The 27,234-nt window shown below is 55.8% G+C and overlaps 3 protein-coding genes across 3 annotated transcripts; 1 reads left to right on the plus strand and 2 right to left on the minus strand.

Moving 5' to 3' along the window:
* Nucleotides 1-5,711: 5,711 nt before the first annotated feature.
* Nucleotides 5,712-8,458, minus strand: LOC122372092 (amyloid-beta-like protein). Its single transcript, XM_043348967.1, has one exon. It carries the CDS (start codon nucleotides 8,334-8,336, stop codon nucleotides 6,411-6,413), a length of 1,926 nt encoding a protein of 641 aa, XP_043204902.1. The 5' UTR covers nucleotides 8,337-8,458; the 3' UTR covers nucleotides 5,712-6,410.
* Nucleotides 8,459-17,781: 9,323 nt separating this feature from the next.
* LOC122372101 (methyltransferase-like protein 24) lies at nucleotides 17,782-22,069 on the minus strand. Its single transcript, XM_043348974.1, has 3 exons — nucleotides 21,132-22,069; nucleotides 20,691-20,826; nucleotides 17,782-19,519 (listed from the first exon to the last, which is right to left on the minus strand). Exons 1-3 carry the CDS (start codon nucleotides 21,142-21,144, stop codon nucleotides 18,652-18,654), a joined length of 1,017 nt encoding a protein of 338 aa, XP_043204909.1. The 5' UTR covers nucleotides 21,145-22,069; the 3' UTR covers nucleotides 17,782-18,651.
* Nucleotides 22,070-25,659: 3,590 nt separating this feature from the next.
* Nucleotides 25,660-26,722, plus strand: LOC122372100 (divalent-cation tolerance protein CutA-like). Its single transcript, XM_043348973.1, has one exon. The coding sequence runs from the start codon at nucleotides 26,056-26,058 to the stop codon at nucleotides 26,467-26,469; it is 414 nt and encodes a 137-aa protein (XP_043204908.1). The 5' UTR covers nucleotides 25,660-26,055; the 3' UTR covers nucleotides 26,470-26,722.
* Nucleotides 26,723-27,234: the final 512 nt, after the last annotated feature.

A 27,234-nucleotide genomic window follows, 5' to 3' on the forward strand; every position in this document is an offset into this window, starting at 1 on the left:
AGCAGCTTGTGGCTCCGGACAAGCGCGCGGCGGCTCCGGGCGAGCAGCCGGCTCCCGGGACACCGGTCGAACTTCCCGGTTGACGGCAGATGGCAGCACCTCGTCCCTTTCACTCACAGATGGCGCAGGCATCGCGGCGGGGCGTCCTGCGACTGAAGAAGTCTCATCTCTTCCCGGTGCGGCCACTCCTGCGGCGCACGGGGACACTCCCCGCTCACGACCAGGCGCCCATGACCTGCTTCTCTTGACAGACCCGATCTGGGCGGGGAAGTCCGCCGGTAGCACACCGAGTGCGATGGAGTCGAACCAGCTGATGAGGGGACCACTGAGCTCCTTTATAACGGACACAACTGTATCTGTTTCCCATTTCCCGAGCGTCAGTTGAGCCGGGAAACTGCCCAAACACGTCAGTTCCTTACGGCCCGCGGCTGAAAAGCTTGAACCGCACGCTGCTTGGTCTAGCGAGTTTACATTGATCCCTAACGCTGCAGCATCTTCTGGTCCCATGACTGTGGCATCGGCCCCTGAGTCAGCAGTACATTTCAGCGTTCCCCCGCCCTCCGCATGCGAGAACTGTACCTTGATAGCGGGGGCTGGGCGCGCGTGGGTGCCGCGCCACACGCTCGCGATCACAGGATGCAGGTAGTGGCCGGTCGGGCTGACGTCGCGAGGGCGCCTCGGGCTGTGACCGGTCGGGCTGATGTCGCGAGTGCGCCGCGAGTCCGATCTCAGACGAGGCTGATGAGAGTGACGCACTTGACTGATGGCAGCGTCCTGGCGGCATACATTAGCGAAATGACCTTTCGATCCACACGCATTGCACCTGCGACTCACCGCCGGACAGAGGCTGACGTCCCGGTGGGGCCGGCGTCCGCACCGGTCACATCTGACCGCAGGCGATGGCGAGCGGTAGCGGGTCCGCTCCCGCGACACCGGGGATGGAGTGACCCGCCGGTCGACGGAGTGCCTCTCCCGCTCCCGGGAAGAGGGGCGAACGCGATCATGCCCTCTCCGTCCTCTCTGGTCCTGCTTGTACTGGGACATCTTGTACAGGGAATGCGCGGAAGCGCCACGAATTTCGACGCTGTCTCTGGAGGCATTTTCACAAGCACGACACATATCAACGGCCTTTTGCAGCGTCAGGTTTTTCTCTTCAAGCAAGCGTTTTACGGTATCTTCGTTTTGAATCCCAATTACGATACGATCTCTCAAACGATTATCCAGGCACGAAGTGCAAAAATCGCAAAACCCCGCGATCTCTTTGATAGCACACAGGAAGTCATCAAACGTCTCACCGGGCTCCTGGTTGCGGCGGTAGAAATCCCGTCTGTCCACGATGACGTTTCGCTGCCCCCGAAGGTACTCCTCCATTGCCTTGATGACGTCACTCAGGCTAGCTTCTGTTGAGACAGAAAGGTTATACCGGATTATCCGAGTCCAATCATCGCTTACAACGGCTAACAAAGCAGCCCGCTGCTCGGCGGGGGGAAGCAGCGACACACGAGCCAGCAGCGAGTACCCTTCAAATTTTTGCCGCCACGCATCGAACTCTCGCAGTGACACGGAGGAGTTCAAATATGGGGCACTGACCAACGGCTTGCTGACAGAGGCGTGACTGGGTACATTACCAGTAGTCGCTACCTCCCTGGGTGATTCCGACGGGCGATCCTGCAGAAGTCGCTCGACCATCCCCGCGAGACGTTGTTCCCGTTGAGACGCCTGCTCCTGGGCGGCTGCGGCCATCTCGGCCTGCTTGACGAGCAGAGCCGTCAACTTGTCTACACCTTCCTGACTCATTGTTGCCGACTTGATCACCACAGTAGGTCGATAACCGACCGCGCCATGTGATGCTCTCGCGCGCTGCCGCTCGACACACAGATGTCCTGCACCGACGTCTATATTGCACTCCAGCGGAGCCGCACCCCGGCCGCGTCCCCGACACCGACTGACCCTCGCCGGGTCAGCGCGCGCGCGCAGGCCGCGCACGCGCAGTCCGCGCGGGGCCGCGCCCCGACACAAAAGGACGCGGGAATGACGACACAGTCTGACATCCACACAAAAGCTAGTTTCCCCGAAAATATTAACATTTTGCGGCGATTTAGACACAAGGACGCTGCCATTGTTCCCTGGTATAATTAGGTAAAATCTTTCCTATCTCATTATTTAACCATGAAACAATATCACCATAAATTAGACGAAACCAAGAACAATAAAACTGAACGCCTAACGAACACTAACTCGTTCCAATGAGTGCCCGTTGCATCAGCCCGGCCGTTTCGGCGGACGGGAGTCGCTTCATGACCGTGCCGCTCTGACCCAACCCCGAGGGCTGAGAGTTCTCGAACTCTGTTCCAGACTCCAGACTAAGCCTGGATTCGTCCAGACTCCGGCGACAGTCTCTGTTTGACGGCCACTTTTCCAGGACTCATGAACTTCCGACGGGCGCGCCGGCCGGCTCCAGAGGACGCTCGACTCATGAATTTGGCTCGGAGCTCGGACTAATCAGGTCGTCCGTAGTCGCTCGTCGTTTGCGACGTTAATTACCAGCTGCCGAATTCGTCCCGAGACGGTAGCTGCGACACACAGCCGCCCGGAGAGCCATGAATATGTAATGGGCCCGTAATGGGTCGTTATGCAGACTCAGTTGCCATGAGAGATTCAGCGCACGAACTGGATCCGTGGGGAGCCTTTCTAAGGCGCGTGCGGGCAAGATTGCGACGGTCCGTGTTTGCGATAGCAGTTTACTCCGGGGCCGATCTAATTTATGGGATGGCGCTCGTATATTTGCATGCCTTGCGTTGTTGCACGACATTCATTGATGGTGTGGGTCGCCGGGCGTCATCCCACACAATGCATCTTCGATTTAGGCTCAGCCGACCGGTCGCGCTCAATGGGGGCCGATTCCAGGCATTGGGTTCCAATTCCCGGCATGCGCCATTCTCTGGACACCGACAGCTTCCATTTCGCGCTCGAATTCACGCGCGGCCGCGGTCGGATCATATTGTCGCCAGAATGGACGGCCGCCGCTGCGGCGCTCCCCTAAGCAATGTCTCTCCTCTGAACGGCACGACCGTCGACTGGAAATGGTCGGACCGCGTCGTCAGGGTGCGCCCGCGTCGTTCGCAGCCGTGCCGGCAGTCGGTCGTCGGTCTGTCGGTAAACTCGGGAGTGTCGTGACTCACCGTGAGGCCCGGCGGCGTCACGAATCCATAATCCGGGTCCGTTCGACCCTGCCCCGGCGCCGGGCTGGTGGCTGAGGGGTGGGGGAGGAGTGGGGGACGACCGACGCCCGACACCGCACCCCGTCAGGTGTGATCGGGTGACTCTCGAACCCGGTGTTTGGACGCCGCGGGGCGGTCGGTGTAGGGTCGGCTCCAGCCGCAGTGAGGCCGCACCTGTGGCTGTGCGGACCGCTCTGCTGCGCTGCCCAGGTGTCGGCACGTCGCCGCCCCCACCGCCCGTGTCGCATTTCGGCGCACGGCTCGCGTTTCGCGGCGCACGTCCGGCGTTGGTGGGAGCGGGTCGGGGGTAGGGGTGCAGCGTGACCCGGTGTGAGGGGGTGCCTGTCACAGGGGCCGACAATGGCGCCCGCCCCGCCCCGCCCCCTCCGTCCGCAGTGCAGAGTGCAGGCCGCTGGCGCTGCAGCCCTGTCCGGGGGCAGGGCGGAGCCAACAGGGCGCATCACGGCGCCGGCTGCCGGCCGACGCCCAGCGACCGCAGACTGCCGCCCCCGCCCCCGCCCCGGGCCGCGGCGCCGGCGGCCAGCGGCCCCCGCCCTGACCGGTACCAGACCGACGGTCTCTCTGTTCTAAAGTTGGTGACTCGTTCTAAAAGCCCCGCCGGCTCAGAGTGTGGCCGAGCTGACAGTGGGATCGGACAGGCGGCGCGGTCGGCGCTGAGCTGAGCTGACGCGGCGTGTGCTGTTACAGCTCAGCGAGCTGACGCAGCTCCGCTGAGGCCCTCAACCGGCGGGCTCGCAACGCAGCCAGTGCTGCTAAACGAATCATATGCGGCGGTTTACCGTACTGGGGCTGGTGAGTGGCGGGTGGTGACTATAATAGGTAAATGGAAGCTGTTGGGTAACTGAATTTATCAGAACCCTTCAAAATTCGAATCAGTCTTACGACCCGACTTTGTTCGGATACTTCTCGAGCTGTGAAGGAGCCAAGTTTGAGAATTCACCAGAGAAAGGTCAAGCTTCAAAACCCGCCCGGTCCTTCCAACACAATCGACCCACAGCGCCTGAGGAGAGTCAGTTCCAAAACCAATCACAAGTTTCCAACTCCGATCCACAGCGCTGCTCGAAGCCCTCAGTCGTCAGGAGCAAACCGATTACCAGAGCTGGGACGCGACTCAGTCACCGAAACGAGCTCAGTGCGTATCACAACACACCACACGACACACAGCCCAGCCCTCCCTCCCCGGCAAACTACCGCCTCAACTGCCGTCAAAGCCGTCGGCCCGAGCCGCCAATCCTCTGAGCGGCTTGCTGTGATCCTCTGAGCTACAGAAGCTGCGCGGCAGCTTCTGTAGCTTCACTTCGTCTTCACACAGCGGGGTGCCCGGTGGAGCTGCGGCAGCTCGGCCCACCCGCCGACGGTGCGTGTCAGGGGCGCGGCGCGGGCGCGTTCGATCGGTGTCGGCTCGGAGCGAGCCGCGCTGACTCACCGACCGGTCAATAGCTGCTCCGCCGCCGCCGAGTCGTCCGAGCCCAGCCGCGACGGCAACGACGCGACGGCGACGGCGGCGACGACGTGGGGCGTGCCCACTGCCCGCCGATGGTCACCGCCGGCCCGGTGACCTATGACATGAGGACAGATCGTCCGGCGGCTGACCGAGCGGCGGCCGTTTGCGCGGCGCCGCCGCTCGGTGCTATTGACACTGATGGACGACGGCGAGTGTTTGCTCTTCCGACGCGAGTCGGTGTTGACGCAGCCGCGCGCCGTCTCGCTTTCATTTCGACCTGCCGAGGGCTCTCATCGCGTGCGTTAGCATCGGCGGCGGAAGGCGAGAGGTAGATTGAGATGCTGATGTGAGGCGCTGTCGGCTGCAGCGGCGGGTGAGGTGATCAGCCGACAAATGGTGTGCTGTTAACCACCCGCCGACCGCGCAGCGGGGAGCGGCTCCTGCAGAACGAACGCAACTGGCCGCACATCTGCAACACCGAGATTTGTGGCTTATTGAACGTATCCTCTCACCCCAGGTATCTAAGTCTAATATTGATGGACTCAGACGGAGGTTTATGCGAAATCATCTGACAAGAATACCTACTTCCCTTCGGTTTTGGGCATAGCGTTAATCCTCGGTCATTTGGAGTCATTAGTCTGCTGTCCCACCCTTCCCTCCTGGATCCAATATCCAGGTTCGGCCGCCAGACGACCTTTCCCGTCCCGTCCCGTCCCGCCCCCTAACCTAATCAGCGGCCGCCCACAGCGTCGTGCGTTTAATCCCGGGACGGAGGCCGCGGCGACTGGCGCCGCTGCCGACCCTAACGGCCGGCACATCTTCCTTATCGCCGGCTTCAGAGGGCGGCCATTTCCCTCATCACCACCAGCGGTGTACCATTGTGAGCGGGAGCCGCAGCTCGTGAGCGGGAGCCGCAGCTCGCAGCTCGAGCTGACGGGCCCCCCGCCCTACTCCTCCCCCTCAGCTGTCCGGGCACGGCCGACCACCGCCGGCCATCGGTCTTCTCCCAGCGCAAAAACGACCGCTCCAAATCTAGCTGCTTTATTGGCGACCGACAGTTGTCTGGCTGCGGCTGGCAGCCGCCGCTGACTAGACCGGGCCTGGCGGAGAATGGCCGTCCGCCCGCCGCCCGCACTGGCCTCACACTCTCCGGGGCGCGCGCCGCCGCCCGTCCGGCGCGCCGCGCCCGATACATCATCACATCACGAGCGCGCGCGAGCACACCACCAACGGGAGATCACAAAGGGATGGGCAAAGACCGAGGAATGTCTGAGAGATAAAGGGAAACTGCAGTGGCCAGTGCGCAAGTGGCAGGGTAACAGGACACGTAACGTTAAAGCTGCGTCGCAGGCACCCGCGCGGGAGTGCCAAGCTAAAGGTGGACAAAGCTGCCGAGAGTCGCCGAAAGTCACACAGAATGAACAGCCGACCGGGAATGTATCTATCGTCGCGCCTGCGCCGGCGCCGGCCGCGTATGGCACATGGTTACAACTGGGATAATCTCGACGGGCTTATACAGAGACGCAGACACCACGTCTACACCGCCCGCCCGCCAACGCCGCTACCAAAAGCGTATACACAAAATACGTTTATACACACGACGCTAGCGCACGAATGAGTCTTGGTTTAATGTACACCTATATGGGATGCGCTCCACCCTCAAAGAACTAAAACCTCCTCTCGTCAACCGCTGAAGAACTTGCGGAGCGCTCCTACTGCGCCGCTCATTTGCTCTCAAAGTATCTGTAGGTGGGGTTCTCGTACCCGTTGACCTGCATCTGGGTGACGTGCGGCTCCTCGGGCGCCGCTGTCTGATCCACCTCTACGAAGCCGAGGCTGCGCGGCGCGCGCTGGCGGCGGCGCAACGTCAGCGCACCGGCCACCAGCGCCACCGTCAGCGCGATGCTGGCCAGCGCCACCGTGAAGTAGAGGCCGCGCCCGCCGCCCGAGCCGCCGCCGCCGTGCGCCGGCCGCAGCACCTGATAGGTAGCCTCGCCCTGCGTGTGCGCGCTGGCCTGCGCGTGAGAGATGACCGGCTCGACGTTCTGACCGGGCAGCGTCTCGTCCTCCATCGTCTCCGGATCGAAGTCGTCGACGCGGTGACCGGCGGCCGCCTCGACGCGGTGCAGCTCCTCGCGCGCCGCCTCGTGCGCGGCCAGCTTCTCGTCACGCGCGCGCTGCTCGGCGGCCAGGATCTTCTCCTGAGCGGCGCGGTCATCGGCAGCCTTCTGGACCATATCCTGCACCTCTCCGGCGGCGTCCAGCACCTGGCCGCCCATCAGCTCTGCCGGCGTCGAGTCCTGGCGCCGCAGCTCGGCCACCGTGCGGGACAGCTCCGGCAGGATCTTCTGCTGCACGCTGGGGAAACGCTCCAGCATCTGGAGGCTGTTGTTGACCATGAGGTCGATGTCATGCAGGTGCTGGGCGGTGGCCGTCTGCTGAGCGCTGGCCGTCTCCGGGTCGGTGGTCAGCAGGTGGCGGAAGTGCGAGATCGTGTGGTGACGGTCCTTGAACAGCGCCCGCGTCAGGCGGCTCAGACACTTGTGCACGACGTTCGTCTGGATGGGTTTCTCGCCGAGTGCGCGCACGTAGCAGGCGCGCGCGTCCTTCTTGCGCTCGTTGATGTGCGCGACGATCCGCTGCTGGTGGAGCGACACCAACTGGTGCTTCTCGGCGGCGCCCTGGTCCTTGAGCTGGTCCATCAGCTTCTGGAAGTGCGCCGTCATCTTAGTCTTGAACTGGTCGGCCTGCGCCGGGCTCTCGGCCTTGATCTTCTGGTAGCGGTCCTCGAGCTCGGTCCAGCGCTGCATGATCCGCTTGATCTTGCGCCGGTGGGCCGACTCCAGACGCCGCTCGGCAGCCTTGAACGCGTCGTGCTCCACCCGCGGGTCGAAGCGCGTGAAGTAGGGGTCGCGCGTGGCCGCCACGGGCTCCAGCTCGAGCTCCGGCTCCAGGGTGATGGCCTCGGCGTCGATGTTGATCTCGGAGGTGAGCTGCGGCGGGAAGTTCTTCTCGAAGGGCTGCTGCGCCGGCGGCTGCGTGGTGGCCTCCCGCAGCGGGCAGCAGACAAACTCCACGCCGGTGAAGATGTCGGTGCCGCACGGCAGCAGCATGGCGAAGCTGCGCAGCGCCATGCCGCGGTCGCGGCACGCCTTGTCGGCCGTCTGGTTCCAGCGGTCAAAGTCCCAGCACCAGGAGCTGTTGTGGATGTGGTCGAACTGGCACGGCTCGGGCACCAGCAGCGCGTCCGACTGGAACTTGCCCTCCAGGCAGCGGTACGGCTTCACCAGGTACGACTCCTGACACTTGTCGTGGCCCAGCTTGCACCAGTCGTCCACCATGAACGAGTGCGTCGACTCGACGATGTTGGTGATCTCCAGCTTCGGGTAGACCCGCTTGCAGTACTCGAGAATCTCCTCCTTGTTCTTCAGGCAGCCGTCTTTGTTGTCCAGGTCGGAGACCCAGCGGCCGGCCGAATCCATGTATTGATTATGGTAGTGGTCGGGCTGGTCGCAGACCATCGCTACCTGCGGCTCCGACCTCGGCTGGGGCATGTCAACGCTGCTGGCACCCACAGCCTCCACATAGCCGTCTGTGAATTTTGATATCGAAAGCAACGCAACAACGACAAAGAGTTCCTTCCCCGCCATCCTCACCGTGTCCGGGTCCACACGGAGCTCCGCCTCCCTCACCGTCACTGGGCACCTCGGCGGCGAACTGCGGCGGACCCTCCAGGCCCGGCTCGGCGCGGCGTAGGGCCCGCGATCGATACCACACAGCTGGGGATAGTGCTCATGCGCCGGGAGCTTTTCGTCGGCACAAAAGTAGTTTCATGATTATGCTCGGTTTCATTCTAAGTTGATACTTGAATTGATTTTTTTATGGATAATAATTTTGATTTTATCACATTGAATGATTTATCTTTTTATTTTCTCGGTTTATTTTTAAAAAGTTAAGTTCTTATCTTCGAAGTCCGATTCATGTGGTGAATACATTGAAGTAATTTCTCTGAGAAAATGACGTCAAATAAATTTCATACATTCAAATTGTTTTTATTTTTTGTCAAAAAACAATTTTATGCTTAACTTTTAATAATCAAGACATGAAAAGAAACAAAATTGAATTAATTTTAGCTAAAATTGGGAAATATTAAATACTGACGTCATTTAATTTGCCGTATGACTGCCAACTGAGCTTCTTTTTCGTGCCATCGACTACCCTACCTTGTAATGTGTACAAGCCTTTTTGTTTACATTTGTTGTGACGAAACTGGCGAGGCACCGCGCCGGACTGTTGTTGTCATTTGACTTCTTGAGGCTGAGGTGGGAGGACTGTCGACTGTTGAGCTTAGCTTCTTTGCTTTTCTGTTTTCAGCATATATGGCGGTTGGACATAAGTCTCCTGCTGTTGCGTTTAGTTAAAGTGAGCCACAGTTGACAACTAGTTCAAGCTGTCTTGAAGCATCAGGGACCTGACTTTCCTTTCATGATTTATGTTTCGACTCAATCTACTTTCTGTGTAAAGAAAGCTCAACTTTCAGTTTTCCTAACAGTGATATCAGGTATTCCTAACATGACATTGCAGGTAGAGATGGTTATACCTACATTCCTGGCGTGAGTGATACCCCCTGGCCCCTGGTTCTGCCAGTACATCAACATGTATTTTTATTTTCCAGGTTGCTGTCAACAAGGTGTTACGATGGCTCTGTCTCGTCCGCTGGCCAAGGGCCTGCCTCTGAAGCATTGCTGTGAAGCTGTCTCATCAGGTGTAGGCATTACACCAGACAAGGGCCAGGAGGTCCACCAGGGTAAGAGCATACCATGGCTACATGAAACCTTTGGTTCTGTTTCACTGCCAGTTTTCATTTAAGGATTTCCCATAAAATCTATGCAATATGATTTTCTTTTATTATATGTGGCTTTGGGAAAGTGAGAAAAAATGTTACAATTGAACAAGATATCCCATTTATTACTACTTCAAGTTCTTGATATATCACATGTTCTGAATGTAAGTGAACAAGGCTGAGATCCTGTGGGATGAAAGTGTTTGTGTTTTGTTTTCTGTGTTATGTTTCCACAGCAGAAAGTACACAGAATAAGCAAAACAACTTGTACCTGAGTCGAGCAAGAATTTTAGGAGCTGTACCCTCTTGAAAAATAAGGTCCACCTAGTTTAAGCTTATTAGCCAACATATAATTTTTCACTAACGCCCTTCAAGTCGGCCTGTGTCCCTGTTTCCCATCATACAGCTGGTATGGGGACCCGCAGTTGCTACTGTACAGCGACCCTGAGTAAATTGTCCCAGCACCCTCACAGGGAACAGCAATAAGCTGTCAAAAGGCAAGTACAGAAACCCTCAGCTATTCTTGTACAGGGACCGGTAGTCGATATCAATGTTATCGGTTGTTACTGGGCAGGACAGACGGCTAGAGTTGGGGCTCGTGTACAGTAGCAACTGCGGGTCCCCGTACCAGACAGTGTTTAATGACTTGCCCTGTGTTTCAGTGACCCGCTCCCAGCTCTCCAAGCTGCACCTGAGCCCGTCCTCTGAGTTGCACGTGCACTCGACCAGCCTGCACCCGCCTCTGATGCCGCCCAACCTGGACGAGCTCAACTCATCGCGGTTCAAGTTCAGCGCGCGCCGCTCGCGGGACATCTCTGGCCGACTGGCGCTGCTGAGCGGCGGCGGGCTGTCGGTGGGCCGCGCTGGCCAGGACGTGCCGCGCACGGCCGGAGGGGCGCCGCCGGCCGCGCCCGACTCGCACGTGCAGTCGTACGACTGCCGCGGCGCCATCAGCCTGCACTCTGTGATGCAGACCAACGTGCCGGAGCCGTTCGACGTGCACCTGACGGGTAGCCACACGGCCGACGAGCTGCACATGCCCGGCGGTCAGCCGACGCACCTCAACATGCCCGGCGGCCAGGCCGCCCAGGAGGAGAAGTTTATCGCGCGCGACCTGCAGGCCGTCCACCCGCGCAAACAGCAATGAGCCGCAGGTGAGACGGGGCAGAGCAGGGCAGGACGTCAGGGTAGGACAGGACAGGACGTCAGGGTAGGACAGGGCTTGAGGGCAGGACGGGACAGAGCAGGACAGGGCGGGTATCAGTGCGATTTAACCGCACTGATAGCAGTCAGCGGTTATTGCCGGTAGGTGGTAGCCAGCATGAGATTTTTAATATTCATCCGCCATTTTCATCTAGGTTCGATTGAATTCTTGGGTTATTTCGCCGTTCAGGATCGTTTTTTCGCCGTTCTGGGTAGACATTTTTTAAAAAGCAAGTGTTTTAACGTCGGAAGCCAGGGGAGGAGCTTCGATGAACCGTCTTTTCCGAAAAAACTCAGATGTTCTCAATTCGTCGGTTTGGACTAAGTCCACGCCAAAGCGTCCGTTTTTGGCTTCCATTATGACGAGTGACTGATATGAGTTGATCTGATCAGTCTGCATTTCTTCGCAGCATGTCAATGTGCATGCCTAATATTTACGATCAAACCTTTCAAGTTGTATTTCAAAATAAGCAGTTTATAACCAAGCCTTTTCCTTAGTTTCAAAACCATAAACCGTCCAACTCGTTTTGCTGTCGGGCGAGTCGTTTTCAAATTCAGCACAAAGAAAATGTAGCAGGTCGCCTAAATTACTTTCGTCAGTCCTCATTGCCGTTGTTTTTTCTTCGGAGCACCGTCCGCCTTTATCGTCTTTGTTCCAGCAGTTTTTGCACTGATATTGAGTTCAAGATTACTTTATTGAGCCGTCTCTAAGCCCTCAGCTTTACTTTGTCCAACTTTTCCTCGCTTCCCGAGCCAAACAACAGCGCTGGCTGCTCCTGTCACCTATTTCTCTCTCAAGAGAAACGAAAATAGTGCCGTAAAGCGCACCCTGTCCCGATTTCCGCGCGAACTGAGGCCGTTCGGGGACAAAGCCGATCCACATTGTCACTGACTCAGCCGGCCTTCATTCGGACACAAACAGGGTGGCCGGCCGTCGGGGCCGCTCCGGCCGCCGGCGGTGTTTTCCTCGGTCCCCCCGTCGACGCGTCGGCCCCGACGCAGTGTGCGTGCCAGCTGTGGCCGCCGGGTGCCAAGGTTGCACGCCGCCGCGGGTGGGCGGAGGTGCCGACGGAGGGGGACTGGCAGCGGCGCTACAAGGCAAAGGTCGACTCTGTTTGTCGTGGCAGTCTCCGCCGGGCGACGGCGACTGGGGTGGATCGAGGGCCACTTTGTTCGTGTGGGGGTGACGCATCTGGTTGATTTTCAGAATACCTCATGCTGCTGCTCTTTTGGTTGTGTTTTCCAAGTTTTGCGTCTTTTCTCATATGTCAGGTATTCCGTATTTATTTAAACTGTCCATTCACATACGATTTTGTGGAAGATGTCTGCTTCGAAATGACATGTATGCAACTTCGAGGATCAACTGTACCAGATCCGTGGGCGATGGCCTCCATCCAGCTCGTACTTTCAACGGATGACAAACCTCAAAAATATTTTTCTCTAACGGTCACCAGGGAACGAAGCATTTCATTTGAATGGTGAATCGTTTTACATTACATCTCGCCCCACCGCTCCCGGCCGTCCGGTTTTGCTCCACCTCTCCTCCAAACAGCGGATGTGACAGAGCTGCCGTCCCACCGGTGCGGCTCGCACCTGCCCCCGCCTCACGTGTCCGCTGCCGTCGGACACGTGCCCGTCGCCGGTCGCACGCGCTGCCCGCCGTCGGTACCGTCGGCGACCGCCCGTCGGGGTCTATGAACTGCCGGCCGTCTGCGGGTCGTTTGATGTGGTTAAGGTGTGCCGGCACCGGTGCCAGGCGGCCCCGGCCCGGGCCACGCGCGGACAGCGTGGTGCCTGCCGCGGCGGCTCGGCCGAGCACCTGGTTTGGCGGCGGGCCCGGGCCCGGCCGGCAGCTGCGCACCTGCGATGTGGTCCTTCGGAGCAGGGTGAGGTTAGCTGGAGCTCCCCTCCGTCTTTGGCTTGGGCTTTCAAGACCCAGGTGGCTGTTGACTGATGACGTTGGTATGGGCAGTTTGTCCTTCAAAGGACAGACATTTTTGAACATTTGTTTTTCCCATGGAAACAGCATGAGAAGTTTCAGTTGACAGCTGCTGATGAGTATATATGATGAGTATATAGCTGATGTATGTCCATACCTGCTTTGTTTTCTCAAGGCATCTTCGTTTCGGGCTTTTTTACATAGGCTAACAATTCGTGTTTCTGCACCACAATGGCGTCCCCCTGCCGAGTCAGTCCCGGTCGCTCTCCAACCCCGCGTGGGGTGTCGCTGTCGACTCGACGCTCAGTCGGCGGTCGTCGATGTCGACTCGACGCTCGATCGGAAGCCGCCGTTGTCGCTCCTCTCACAGCCGGCGAGCCCAAGGCCATTGCACGATCGGCGCTCGGTGCCAGCTCAGTTTTTACCGACTCGGCACGCCACAGCCCCGCGGCGTGTTCAACAGACAGATGCTGACACAAGGGTGAACGCGCAGCCAACGCCAAGGTCAGCCAATGTGGGCCGCTTTTTGCGTCCGCGTTGGGTAACGATTGGACTTCCTTCTTAGAATGGCTGTAGCCGTTCTTCAGAAATGACACACTATCGGGACTACTAGTTGTCCGCACTGCCTTATCCACTTCTACTTCGTTGACATGGATGGTGCTGAAATAGGTAAGACTAGTCTCAGTCTATGTAAATTTGTTTCTAGATCCTTTGATGCGATTATTGGTTCACAATGCCGTAACAAAATTTTGACTTCCTTTGGACGGGAACTCTCAGTTACTTGCATAATGCACACGCATGTAACGTTTTTTTTTTTGCCCCCGTCGATTTTATTATCTGCGTTAAGTGCTTAGAATGCGTTCAACCTTTCGGTGCTTGTCCAGAGTCAGTGACTGTCGGACTGATCTCCTTCAGCGCCACCCATTCCGGCCGATCGGGCGACCTTTTTACTGGAACGGCCGGGCTCCGTCGCTCGCTTCCCTGTTTGCGTCGGAGCCGATGACCCCTCCCCCCGGGGGCGGGGGGGGGGGGGGGGGTGGCCACGCGCTGTCCTCGTGATCGGCACCAACCGCCGCTGTGTTGAGTTCCCACTGCGCCGTGCCGCCGCCGCTGCCAGCTGCGGGTCATGGCGCCGGGCCCGCCCCGGACGGTAGTGGCTCCAGGCGCGCCTGCAGGCTGGGCCAGGACTGTATTTGGAGTGACGAGGGAGTTCGACGTTGTTACAGAACAGGACGCCTGTCTTGGTTCACCGACCGTTTTGTTTGCGTGCCGATATTGGTTGGTGTGGTCGCCGTTTCTCCCTCCGTGACCTATTGCTTTTGTTGCACTATTCGTTACCGCTTGGTACCTCTTGCATAACATCACATCAACTTCTGCCTTCTATTCTCTACTTCGCAGTTGGGACGGCCTATTGTCAGTTATTTTTACAAGCTGTTGTTACTGTTGGCTGCTCATGGGTCACCGATTGTATCCACTGGCCGGGGAAGTCGCCAAACCAACAACACCAGGGACTAACGAGTCCAACTACATAGATCAGTGTGGCCTCGTCCGCCGTTCTTAGACTGAAAGGTCTCCCTTCCGCTGGTCTCCCGGCCATCAGCGCTGCCTCCGACCCTCCCCCGCCCCGCTCCATGGGTGCGGCCCGGGGGCCATCCCGGCGGCTATTTTCACCTGTCTGGGCGGCTCACGACCGGTGCGGTGCCAGCTCCGTCTGGAGGCCCCCGTGACATCAGCGGGATCTAACTCTGGCGACCTCTGTGACCCCGCCGCTCCCTTATAGCAACGGTCCCCGTGACCTGACCGAGCCTATTTAATTCTGGTGCCCTTTGTGACCCTACGGACCCATCCCTGTGCTGTGCTTCCCTGGAACTCTGACGACACCTGACCGAGCCACCCAACATTTCTCCTAGTTCGACCCGGCTTCTGGAGCTCTAGCCTTAGTCTCATATTTACCAAGCGTGCAATTAAGGTTAGGGGATGAGAAAGGATGGTAGCAATGGCCGTGGAGCAGATAGCTGTCGCGTTGCCGCTGACTGTCTCTGTTCGTAGACTCGCTGTCAGGTGACCTTTATGTCACGGGGGCTTTGTCACGGTTCAGATTACTGAAACCTTATGCAGTCGGCCATTTTCTAACCATTGCTCCCCGTTTCTGTTCTATTTCAGTGCCGGCTTTGTGGGAGTAAGCAGCGTGCACGGGTTGTGTGCAGTGTTGGGTACTGTCGGGCCAGTACTGATGGATGGCGAGAGAAGGGCGGACGGAGCGCCACCTGGCGTCCGCAGTCGGCCGGGGCGCCGTCTGGCGTCTGCAGTCTGCTGATCGGACGTGCAGTCTGCCGTCTGCTCTGCAGTCTGTCGTTTAAAGACTGCAGTCTGTCCTGCAGTCTGACGTCTGCGGTTCTCCAGTCGGTGGGTCGGCAGGCTGTTCCGCAGTCTGAAGTCTGTACCGCTGTCTGAAGTCTGTACCGCTGTCTGAAGTCTGTACCGCAGTGTGACGTCTGTACTGCAGTCTATCGTCTGCAGTCTGCCTCCAGTGGCCAGTAGTGGCGCCGCAGAGTGTCAGACGGAGACACGTGGAACCTGGCTGTGAGGTGACACCTCAGCTTGTATCTATACCCGTAGGTCAGGGGTGACCCGGGGTCGGCCCGATGGCTGCCGGCCGCGGCCCGTCAGTGGACAGTCGCTGAAACTGCCAGTGGGTGCTATTTGGGTGTTATCTGTGTGCTTCTAGTCTTAGTAGGATCTCGGAAGCAGCGATCCTGCTTGCCGAAAACAACAATCATCAGTGAAGTCGTTGAATTAGTTGAAATCTTTGTGACCTGGCGTTGTTTGATGCGTGTTTAATCGCGGCTCCAAATCTGTTCAGATGGTGCTATAGATTGTGCTAATCGTATCGTTACAAACGCTGGAAGTTGGTAGTTTCTCGCGCTGCCAGGACGTTTTAACGTGTGGTGTCTGCGTTTTCCTTCGAACCCACATCGAAGACGCGAGTGCCTGGCCGCTGTAAATGTTATTCGCGTTGAAGCCGTCTGTTTAATCACGTCGAACAACGTTCGCGTTGGTATTATAGTGAGATCGGGGTGACCCAACCGAGCTACGCTAAAGTAGATACCCCACCTAACGCATTGTATCTTTGTTTGGGGGCGTGTTTTGCACATATATACATTATTAGTACCTGATGCATGTTGATCGGGCTTTTGTGCCGCGGTGCTACGTTCCAGTAGTACCGTGTAGCACACGCGCTAATCAGTTCTGCATGTGCTAACGGCTACATCGGTTAGCCGCGGACAGGACAGCTCGATTCGCTGCCCCGCATGGTCCGAGTGTGTGTGGGGAGGGGGGGGGGGCTGGCCGGGAGTTCGTGTCGCCCAAGTGTTCACGGCGTGGGGTAGGCAGCGGGAAATTGGGGGGGGGGGGTGGTGCTCCGCGCCTACTGCCGCCATAGGCTCGTCAATGGGGGTGTGTGTCGCTAATACACGAATCTCAACAGACAGTTTCTGCTTTGGTGGCGATTGTTGGCATCTTTTGCTCTGTCATTTTTGTTTTTACAAATATCGGCGAGACATGGTAGCTCATTTGACTTGCGTTGAATGCTATCAATTGAAAACCGACGGAACGACAGCATGAAAAAAGTTATGGTGGGCCATGGGTTGGTCGTGAGTACGTCGAAGGCCGCACAGCTGGCTGCCCCTCCCTCCCCCTCCCCTCCCCCTCCCCTTCTCACCGCATTCCGCAGGTGTCCTGTCAGACGCCCGGGGCCAGGTCACGTGCCCCCTACCTGGCGGCCATTGACCGGGTCACGTGGCCCATGGCTGACGGTCGTTGACCTCGGTGCTCTCCCCTCTGAGAGGGAAGTCGGTGTCAGGTGAGGCCCTCTCTGCACCTGTCAAACGGTGTTTGAATGACGCTAAGGCGGAACGGTGTGACCAGTTCTTTACAGCACAAAAACGCCTTGGGACTATTCCGGTTGGCAGAATGCGGAACGTTGGTAATGGCTTGTACCTATTTCACAGTTTCACTGCGGGTTGACCTGTCCTACTTAGTACTTTGACACGGGTTTGACAATTAGCACTGCCTAATTCCATGCATTTTTCGTCTAGTTTGTCAATGAACTACATATAAAATGACATTCATTCTCAAAGAACCACCACGGACGGGCTGTTGACCTGTATTACACCGTTGAATCTGAGCGACCCTCGTCGCCTCTACCGTCCACCCTCCTTCCGGTCGGCCACATCCCCGTCCCGTAAAACGTCCGGTCGGCCACATCCCGTAAACTGTCTATGGCAGTGGACGTGACCGGCAGCCCGTGCGACAGGGTCATTGTGTGACCAGCGAGGCGTGAGACGGTAACCAGGGCAGTAATCGGGAGCCGCTGGACCGACAGCAGCCGACAGTCAGAGCGGCGGCCATCGCGGAGAGACGGCGGCCACTGTCAGAATCCAGAGTTCACATGTCTCTGGGAAGTGTCATTTTTAGGTAGTTGATCCGCACAACTAATGGATAACGTATGTAATAAGTGCCAGTAAACTAAATTAAAGCGGTCGAAATATTAAAAAAAAATATATAGTTTATTCCCTAGAAAAAGCAGTTGGCATCACTTCAAGTAGTTGACCTCACAATTTAATCTATCAGCTCCGAATCGATCGCGACCAAATTAGGTCTGCGTTTTAGGCGCCGCCTGGTGTTGACGACGGTCAAGGTTATGCCCCGGGGCGATAGGGCGGGCGCGCCACGTCAACGTGCGTGAAGTGCCGGCGGCGGTATACGCCACGTGGGGCCGCCGGCCGGGGGCGTGTTTGAGGGTTGCAAGTGGTTCTTTGTGCTTGATTTATCGTGACGTGCTGTATTTGTCAGGAGTTGTGATGGTGACATCAGTGGCAGCTGAGACGCGAGCTATGTCTGAGAGACGCGAACGGTGCGTGATGAATGGCGGACATGACCCAGACTCGATGCGGCGACATCAGGAAAATGGCGACCGGGATCGCGGTGCTCGACGGCCGACTCCGGTTCCGTTTCATTTTCTGAAGCTGCTTGTGCTGACAAACTGGAACCATCGACAGGTCAGTCCGATCACTCACTCTAGCGATCGTTAGCTGTTTACCGTTGCTCACGTGAAGAGATGACGTTTATTCACAAAAAAACAAGTCGAGTGCCTCAGTCTTCACTACCTACCTATTCCAGTTATCAATAAATAACACAATAGTAAGCAATCAATAATACCTAACAAATTACAGCATCGTGAAGTGGAGGCATGTCAATGTTGTTGTGGCCAATGCCAATGGTCTTCTTGTCGAGGGCGGATCCGATCGGGCGTTGCGTTTTATTTGTGTGTGTGGGGGTGGGGGGTGGGGGGGGGGGTAGGTCATGACCAGTCGATGAGCAGGGCGGGGCCGGAGGCGAGGCGGGAAGGCGGTCGCCAATGGCTGGTTGTGTTGACCGACATCAAATGTTAGGGGGAGGGGTGCTCAAGATCAATATAGTTATTGCTTTAGGAAGTAGAAGGGGAAGAGGGGGAGGGTCGGGTGCGATGCCAGTGTTTTCAGGGGCAGGGTCAGAATATATAAATATTTTCAAAGTGATCTCACTGCAAAGTATGACCATTTAGACAAGCATCTGGTCGGTACTGGGTCGCTCAACGAACGGATTTAGTGCAGAACGTTGCAGGTGCGTTGCAGATTGTTCACGGTGCGGTGCGGATCTTGTGATTGTTGCTATATCACGGGTTCTGCCGTTGTGCCGTGCAGCGGAATTGCGGCGCTTGTGACACTGTCACGCAGTGTCCACGGTACCCAATGCCAGTTTGTTGCGATATCGGAGACCGAGCCCTGAGTAGACAACTCAGAGAACAGATTGACACCTAGACCGACATGCTGGGGACACATCCGTAAGGAGATTGACTGACACCCTAACTGCAGCTCTGAGGTCGCAGTCGCACCTCCGGCCGTCTGAGTCTGACTTTAGTGATAACTGCGGTCCTACATCACTTCCACGGCTGGTGCAGCCACACCATCTCATACACCCGCGCTCCCTGCCGGTCATTGTCCGCAAACAGCCGGCTCGGCTTGTGATAGGGGTTCATCTCCGAGCTAAACAGCCGGAAGCCCATCCTCTCCAGTCTGAGGAAGGTCTCCAGGTAGCCCTTCCAGGCGGCGAGGCTGGGCCGTCCGCGCTCCCCGGACTGCATGTGCACCTCCACCGCCAGCTGGCGGACGTTCAGCAGCAGCTGCGGCGTGCGCGTCATCATCTGCGCCAGCATCGGCCACTCGCTACCCTCCACGTCGATCTTGAGGTAGTGCACTGTGCGGTTTTCGTGGCCCAGGTGGCGTACTATGTCGCCGTAGGTGCGCACGTCCCACTGCCGGCGCCGCAGCGGGCTCACCGGCACCCAGCGGACCTCGTTCTTGCCGCCAATGCCGACGTTGTGGAAGGAGATGCGTTTCGACCGCCGGTGGTCGGGCCGGCCGATGGACGGGTCGAAGGCGTGGATCTCGCACTGCAGCCGCTGCACGTTGTCGTCGAACGACCAGTCGTGGTCGACGCCGAAGCTGTAGATGAGGCAGCTGTTGGTCTGCAGGAGGCCCAGCGCCGGGTCCAAACACACCCACTTGTAGCCGTCGAACTTACGGCTCTTGTAGTCGGGCTGGCCGCCGATCCGCGCCGCCTTGTCGCAACGCGCGTGCGGCTTCTCGATGTAATCGAAGAGGGTGGTGACCAGTTCGGGCCAGGTGGAGGGTCTGGCCCGCGTCCAGTCTGGCGGAGAGCCAGCGGCCCGCTCCCCGGGGGGTGGTGGGTGGGCGCCGGCACTGTCATTCAGACGCAGCTCATGGACGGGCCGCAGACAGTCCGACCTGCAACACGGTCCATAATTATTTGTTAACGTCTTATGATTTTATTCATTTTGCTTCCCGAACTCGACATAAAACAAAAAAATTAAGTCGAGATAATTAATATCCCAGATCGTTTGAAGAAGTGTGAATATCTGTTGTCTACGTAAATTTCTTTTTGGGTACCTACCAAAAGGCTCTCCCAAAAAGCCTTTATCTTTCATGATAAAATACAAATTCAACAATTTACAAAGGCGGCGCTATGAAAACCTGCACTATACGCGGCTGGTAGGCATTGGTAGTCAGGATCTCATTGTAAGGTAGGTAGCTCCTTCTTTTGCTCAGAATGTGCCAGTTTGGTGCATTTGGATGGGCTTGAAATGCATAGCGCAGCAGTGCATCAATGGGTTACGAGATAGGTACACTGGCTGATCCAGGGAAGGGACGGGGGCATTTCATGCAGATACCTCATGCAAATACCTTCATGCAAATACCCCAGCAGCGCCCGAAATCGTCGAAAATTTGTGTTTTTTTCGAGGATAAAACGAAAACCAATAAACTTTTATTTGGAAAGGTTTGTTTTAACCTGCACAGTCGTGCGTAAGGAATCGAAAGCCGATGAGTTTTTTTTTTTTGGAATTTGGAGAAACTTTTTTTGAGAGTATCCCCCGCAGCGTCCAATACCGCCTCTCTGGATCCGCCAGTGGATAGGTGTAACGTGTTTGTAGTCACCATGTAATCAGAAGGGGGCATCGCCCAGCTTGGCTTGGGACATTGCTCATTCATGTGCAAATGGCTTGCACATGCATAGGTCAGTTGCATACGTTTCAATTCTGTTGCAACCTGGGTCTGGCGTTGAGTCTGACTTGGACTTGGAGCGCTGCTAAATAGTTAGTTTCATAAATACCCATGGGTACGGTATGTGAATGGCTCATCCTTGTGGTAAGCACGTGTGCGTTGAAGTGCTATAACAACAGAGAGACATACAAACATGTTCAGCACTAGCAGCCAGGCACGCGATTTGATCAATATGGCTCTGGTGCATGAGCCTTATCTCTGGTATAGACATGCAGGGGCAATGCGCTCCCGGACGAGGCGGCCTGACACTGTGACAGTTGAATGGCCGGACGCTTCGGTCACCAGTCACCCAGAGTACCTACATACATATATAGAACACCAGTCACCCGACACCCACCTCTGACACGGTGCAGGCTGGCGAGGCTCGAACCGGAACACCACCAGCAGCAGGCCCTGGAGCGCGATCAGTCCGGCGATGAACAGCACCTTTTGACGGTGCGTCGATGATGTCTTCATCGAATACGAACCGTGATCTGCCAAAGCAACCAAGCTCTTCTGAGATATTCGATACAAAAGCACATGTCAAACAAAGAGTGTTGGAAAGGCATATCGGCACAATGCCATGTCCATGTGCAACAAACTAAAATGCAAAGCTTTGATTAGGTGGTTGGCTATCTTGGTAAGTAGGTACCTATATCAATTAGTATGCAATTAGAAAATCCCAGTGCACCAGGCTTAATTGTTGAATTCCGTCCTATTTTCAACCCGGAGTTACATGTTCAAAAACCTCGCACTGATGAGACAAGGAGTGAGTTTGTGGTTCGTATCACCTACCTACCTGAGACAGTCATGGCGCTGGTCCGAGTCGCCGGCGGCTGTGTCCGGCTTCCACCACAAGCTTTGTCTTTGGTCCGTGCTCGGTTTTCGGCACAATTCTCCGTGTCCGTCACCGGGTCTCCGTGTCCGGTACACCGGGCCTGTGCCTGATCTGCAGGGCCTCTGTTCGGCCGCGCTGGTTCAACCCGCCGAGCAGCGGCCTGAGTCGCTGCTCTGGGTCTTCTCCTTCCGTCGTGCCGCCGCCTGGTGCACTTCTGCCACCGTCACTGCGTCTCCGCCACTGTCAGTTCGTCTCCGCCACCGTCATTGCGTCTCTACCACCGTCACTGCGTCTCTGCCACTGTCACTGCGTCTCCGCCACTGTCACTGCGTCTCTGCCACTGTCACTGCGTCTCTGCCACCGTCACTGCGTCTCTGCCACTGTCACTGCGTCTCTGCCACCGTCACTGCGTCTCTGCCACTGTCCGCCAGGACCTCTGTCCGGTCCGCCAGGCTTCTATTCTGCCGCCGCGCTGGTCTGAGACTGGAATCGCTGCTCTGTGTCGCCCGCCGCCCGGGTTACTGTCGGCGGTCCGGCCGGTCCTCACGACCGGTCGGGAGGTGTCTCACGGCGTGTCCGTCCTGCACGTCACTGCGCCGTCGTCCCGCCGCCGCCGCCGCCGTCACGTCGCGTCACGGCGGCACGCGGCCGTCACGGTATGCGGCCGTGCAGCGGCTGCCGAGCGGGGCATCTCTCGGCACCACCCCGGGTTCAACAATCGGCCCCCACCGCGCCGCCGCCGGTCACCGTTAGCGCCGGGCAAAAACGGAGCACCTCACGGCGTCGGCGGCGCGGGCGCCGGACCGCTTCCGATTCGCACCGCGCCAGATGGTGGTCAGGAGGCCAGGGGTGCGTCCGAGGCCCGCCTCTGGGTCCGGCCTGCACACCAATGCACGCATAACGCCGTGAGTGGTTATCACCGGACTGGGTAAAGACATCTTTACGTCTCCGGATAAAGGCATCCTCACGCCTCCGTTTAGGAGAGTTCTGTGAGATGACAGGAAGAGATGACGCACAGGGCTAGGGGAGAGTGGGGTAATTTGGCCGGTGGTGTAAATTGGCCGCCCCCACCTGTACGATGTCTAATAAAAGTGAGTGAAATAACTCTAGTCTCTATTCATTTGTCATGGGTAGAAATAACTGGAGGACAAACGTCAAAACTTTGCCCCTCGTAGTTTTATTCAAAATTAATAAAACGTGAATTTCATGAGAAAATGGTAACTTTTATTTCTGTTTACAAAGTTGTATAACATGTAGTATTTGGGCCAAAAACGAATTCAGACATTATAGCGCCATTCTTGGGGGTGTTCAGCGGTTCCAAGAGCAATTTCATCTAATTCTGTATAGCCGGGATGACTTTATACACAAAAAATTTCAGAATGGCAATATGGGGTAATTTGGCCGGGACTAGCGGGGCAATTTGGCCGGTGCGCTCATGGTCACTATGCTGGGACGGCCGAGTTTTCATGGTCAATTGTACCATAAATAACATGATTCATGACCAACTTTGACTACTTTGATGCCTTACTTACAATTGTTCAACTGTAAGAACATGTGACGTCATCAAAGGTTACCAAACGTTTTTTGCTAATAAATCCTTACATAAAAATGGTACAGCCGCACAAATGGTCTCATTCTGTTCAGCTCGCCAACGCGCATCGATTGATATGCATGATGACCTTGAAATCACGTGACCTTGAGGTCAAGCGACCTGAGGTAACGTGACCTGAGGTCAACCTTTGACCTTGACTTCTCGAGGTCAACACATATATGTTTCGATGCGGAATGACGAGAGAATTACGATGGTACTCGAAGTTTTGGCCTAGCTTGATTACTTTAAAAGTTATTCGTAAAAAACTGTCTTCGCATCTAGAGCCGCTAATTTGGCTATTTTGACCCCTGTGACCCCATAAGTCAACCTTCAAAATGTGGTAAATGCGTCATAGGACACACGTCATTGCTGAATCTGAAGCTGACTCGCAATATAGCAGAAAATCCCGACCGCAAACTAACACCGGCCAAATTGCCCCACACCCCCGGCCAAATAACCCTGCTAGTGGGGCAATTTGGCCGCCTTGCAGGCCTTTGTAATGCGTCACAATTTCAATATAAGTAATTACTCTATCATTTCAAGTTCACTGTCCAGTAAAGTAAAATGAATGCGACACCTGCCAGCGTTGAGAAAATGCAGAAATGTGTCGTCAATTTTAAGTTACATCGTTTTCTAAAAAAAGCGGCCAAATTACCCCACTCTCCCCTACCCCATTAAACTTTATATACACGTCTGTTCTATGTGCACAAGGGTGCGAGCAGCGAGCGTCGCTGACTTGTTGGAGGCGTAGCTGTCATTGGTCTGACCCGAACTGATTTCGATGTTCTAAATCCGATGTAGGCATGGCAATTTATGCGACATTGTTTCTTCCAAGCCCTGCACTGTACGTATGTACACCTACATACAAATATCCGCATACGCTGTCGGCTCTTTAGCCGAAGTAATTTATTTTTTAATTAGCCATTAGGTGCGTACCTACTTCTCTAGGCGTTTTGCCGTTTAACTCTCATAAAACAAATTATGTTGATAATTTGAATTTAATTTGAACCTTTTACTTGGACTATATTCTTGCGCTATATACCTTGCAACTATTTTTTCGAAAGCTCTTTGCGTCTGTTCTACGCTTTCTTTTCCTTCGTTGCCAAACGGTAAACGTTTAACCCGCGCCCTGCTGGGGGGGGGGGGGGGGGGGTTCAACACCCCTCCGGATTTTCACGAATATCTCAAAAGCCGCCGTTGTTGGCACACCTTATCATACATCAATTCTAGACATGTTGTAAAAATTTCAGACCAAGGTCGTTCCAGGTCAGGTCACCAGGTCACTTCAAGTGACGTCACCTCATAAAATGTTTCAATGTATGCTATAGCTACACCGAGTGACCGATCGGTTCGAAACTTTCAGCGATTGATAAGAGCAACAATATGTACAAAATGTTTATCTCGGAATTTTCATATCGGTGACCTAAGGTCAGGTCAATTTTCCAACCTCCCCATTAGGTACCTATAAGTCAACGGAAGAAAATTCAACACCGCCTCTTTTGAACGAAAATCATTCTAAGCACTCAAACACTAAATTACAAGTAGGTAACTTTGACACACTAAACATAAAAATGGCACCCGTGACCCCTCTTTATGCCCCTGACTCCTGAGTTCATCTCAGGTCGCGAATGGTATCTCACAGTTTTTCGCGAATAGCTTTTGATAGAGGCATTCTAGAGCGATTAAAACGTCTTAGATATGTTCAGCTCGACGATACGGATCGACCAGTATGCAACATGGCCATTTCCGGTCAGGTCATGACCCTGACCTGAGGTCAAATTTTTAAGCTGACCTTTTAAGGTCAAATTATGGTTCATTCGATGCGTCTTGACGAGAGGAACACGATGCCGTTATCAGAAAGCTGGTACAAGGCTTGATTCAAGGGTTATTGCAGAAACCGTTTCCAAAAAAAAAAAAAATCTGAGAAAATTACACAGAAAGAGCGTTAAAAGGGCTATCAAATGTGCTTTTCCGCGGCGCTGTAGCTCTACTGGTTCCCGAGTTACGCGTCGGCTTCGAAAATTGTCGATATTCGACCTCAAAATCGGCGAAATTTGGCCTTCAATGATCTCTTGTCTCTTGTGACTTGATCTTTCACCTGACGAAAAAGTGACCGATGTGATTTCGTTATTATTTTTTACTCTTTCGAACGCCGCTTTCCCGTATCGCTTCGTGGCCCAGGAGCCGAGTTAGAAGGGGGAGGGGTGTTAAAACACCCCCCCCAGCAGGGCGTGTAATTCCAGGATCCCCAGGACCCCAGCGGGGCGCAGGTTAAATAAGAGGGGGCGAAAGATTCTCCTGCCGAGTTGATGGGAGGGACGGGGACCCGTCAATAGCGGTTGGTATGACGTGACTTTTACTCTGCAATGTTTGCTCTAAGGACAGTTCCATGTTCCTGTCGCATAGCTCCCGGAGCTCCCATCTCCACCGTGAGATTGCATCTATTTCTATGCACACGATCGGTGAACTTTGTTGGCTGTCGTCGGAGGCCCCCACCGTTTAAATCCGCCGTGGCTCCGCTGCTTTCATCTAAAACTCGGATAAATACTCCATCCATTCATCCGGCTGGCTTCTGTTTGACTTCCGCCCCGCGCGCTGGGCGATACGCCTTCCTACCACCTGGGCTGGGCGCGCCTCTGGCCGCCAGCATCGACTGCTGCCGAATCCCGCCGTCTGATTGGTCGACTAGCTCAGCTTGCATGGTGACGTCATAAATGTCTGCAACGCGGCGTCATGCGCAGCGCTGCAGACGCTGCATCGGCGCCATGGCATTGGGCACAGCCGTTTGGGGGAGGGTTTGTCTGGAGCATGCGGAGGTCGGCGGTGGTCACGTGTTGCGGTCACGTGGTTCTAGAAATAATATGAATTCATGAAAACAATACATTCGAAAATACAACTAACAAATTTAAAAATAGTCGTAGTATGAGTGCGGTTGAGCATTGTTTATTGGATTTCAGTCAGTGCATCCTAATCCAGTTTGTGATCACGTGATCTACTGAGCAGCTGATTTTGAAACTGCCCGAGGCGACTGCTGCGCCATGAGGGCACACGGCCAATGTCATAGTTGCTCGCTCTGCTGTCAGGAGCGCCGGACTGTGAGCGGCGGCTGGGGTATGTGGCGCCGCGCGCTAATTCTGTGATCCGGTGATTGTGGACGAGTTGTTCCGCGGTGAGGTCGTTCCCAGTCCGTGGTACACTGAATCCGCCGCTGGCGGTGCCTGCACGCTCTCCCGGCGCTGGGCGCTGCTCCTGCTGCTGCTGGGGGCCGCCTGCTGTCCGCTGCTGGTCGAGTGGATGAGCCCGCTGCGGCTGCTACGCCACCTCTGCCCCCCGTCCGCCACCCGCGCCATGTCCGCCGCCGCCGGTACCGGCTCCGGCGCCGACCTCTCGGTGGTGTATGTGACGGCGCCGTCCGATGAGGTCGCCCGTCGACTGGCCACGCTGCTGGTCCAGGAGCGCCGGCTGGCCGCCTGCGTCAACATTGTGCCCGCTGTCACCTCCGTGTACGAGTGGGAGGGCGAGGTGCACCACGACAACGAGGTGCTGCTCATCATCAAGGCGCGTGCCGAGTCGGTGCCGGAGCTGGCGGCGGCCGTGCGCCAGAGCCACCCGTACGACTGTCCGGAAGTGCTGGCGCTGCCCGTGCTCGGCGGCAGCGAGCCCTACCTGCAGTGGGTGCGCGACACCGTGCGGCCCAAACAGCCCTGAGCGGAGGCACGGTGCAGTTCTGCATCATTGCCTGCAACAGCGGGAGACGCGTGGTTCGGTTTCAACCGAAGCGCTGTGATTTTAGCGCTGTCCCGTCATCGTCCGGCATTGGTGATGGCACGAACGGATGGCGCATTTATCGTTGACATGTGATTTAACGGGTACTTGTCCAACCAGGAGCAGGTTTGTGTTTAACACGTTTGGTTTGTATAGAGGTTTGTCATTCGGGTAATAAAGTGCTTTGGTGCCTGGCTGGGATGCATTTTGATTTGTATGAAAGAGAAACCTTGCTTACCTTAAGCCAGAACAGATATCAGGAGCAATAGTTAAAGAGAGCATTCATGGCAATTTATTGAGCTTCAATGACGGTCAAGGTATAGCAACCTAAGTCACCTGACATGCGTCATTGCGTAATGATAATGAAGATCGATATGTGATGGTATGCCAGACTGGCAGTTGTAGCGTCATCTACAAAGAAGTACTAGTTGCAGCTGCTGCCACCAGATGTCCCTCTGATAGTCTATTTCTCCTGGGGTATTGGCGCTCACCTCTGTGGTTTATCGTCGGCACATCTTTGTCTAACGGATACTTGGGTTACGCTGTTGGCTCGGTACCCAGCCCTTCGCGAAACGGTCGCGTTTCTCAAAATAGTAGACAGTGCTCAAAATAGTTTAAATGAAATGGCACAAAAATGCCTTCATAAAAATACCTTCACAATACCGGTACATACCTTCAAATATCTTGGGTGGTAATTCCTTCATCCAT

This window comes from Amphibalanus amphitrite, unplaced genomic scaffold, assembly GCF_019059575.1.
Source record: "Amphibalanus amphitrite isolate SeventyFive unplaced genomic scaffold, NRLGWU_Aamphi_draft 001316F_arrow, whole genome shotgun sequence".
Lineage (NCBI taxonomy): Eukaryota > Metazoa > Arthropoda > Thecostraca > Balanomorpha > Balanidae > Amphibalanus > Amphibalanus amphitrite.

Excerpts from the sequence above, each read along its gene's own strand:
- LOC122372092 (XM_043348967.1), bottom strand. The coding sequence starts at position 8,336 with ATGGCGGGGAAGGAACTCTTTGTCGTTGTTGCGTTGCTTTCGATATCA.
- LOC122372101 (XM_043348974.1), bottom strand. Across the intron at positions 19,520-20,690 it reads CAGCCTGCACCGTGTCAGAG|GTCGGACTGTCTGCGGCCCG; the intron begins GTGGGTGTCGGG and ends ACCGTGTTGCAG.
- LOC122372100 (XM_043348973.1), top strand. The coding sequence starts at position 26,056 with ATGAGCCCGCTGCGGCTGCTACGCCACCTCTGCCCCCCGTCCGCCACC.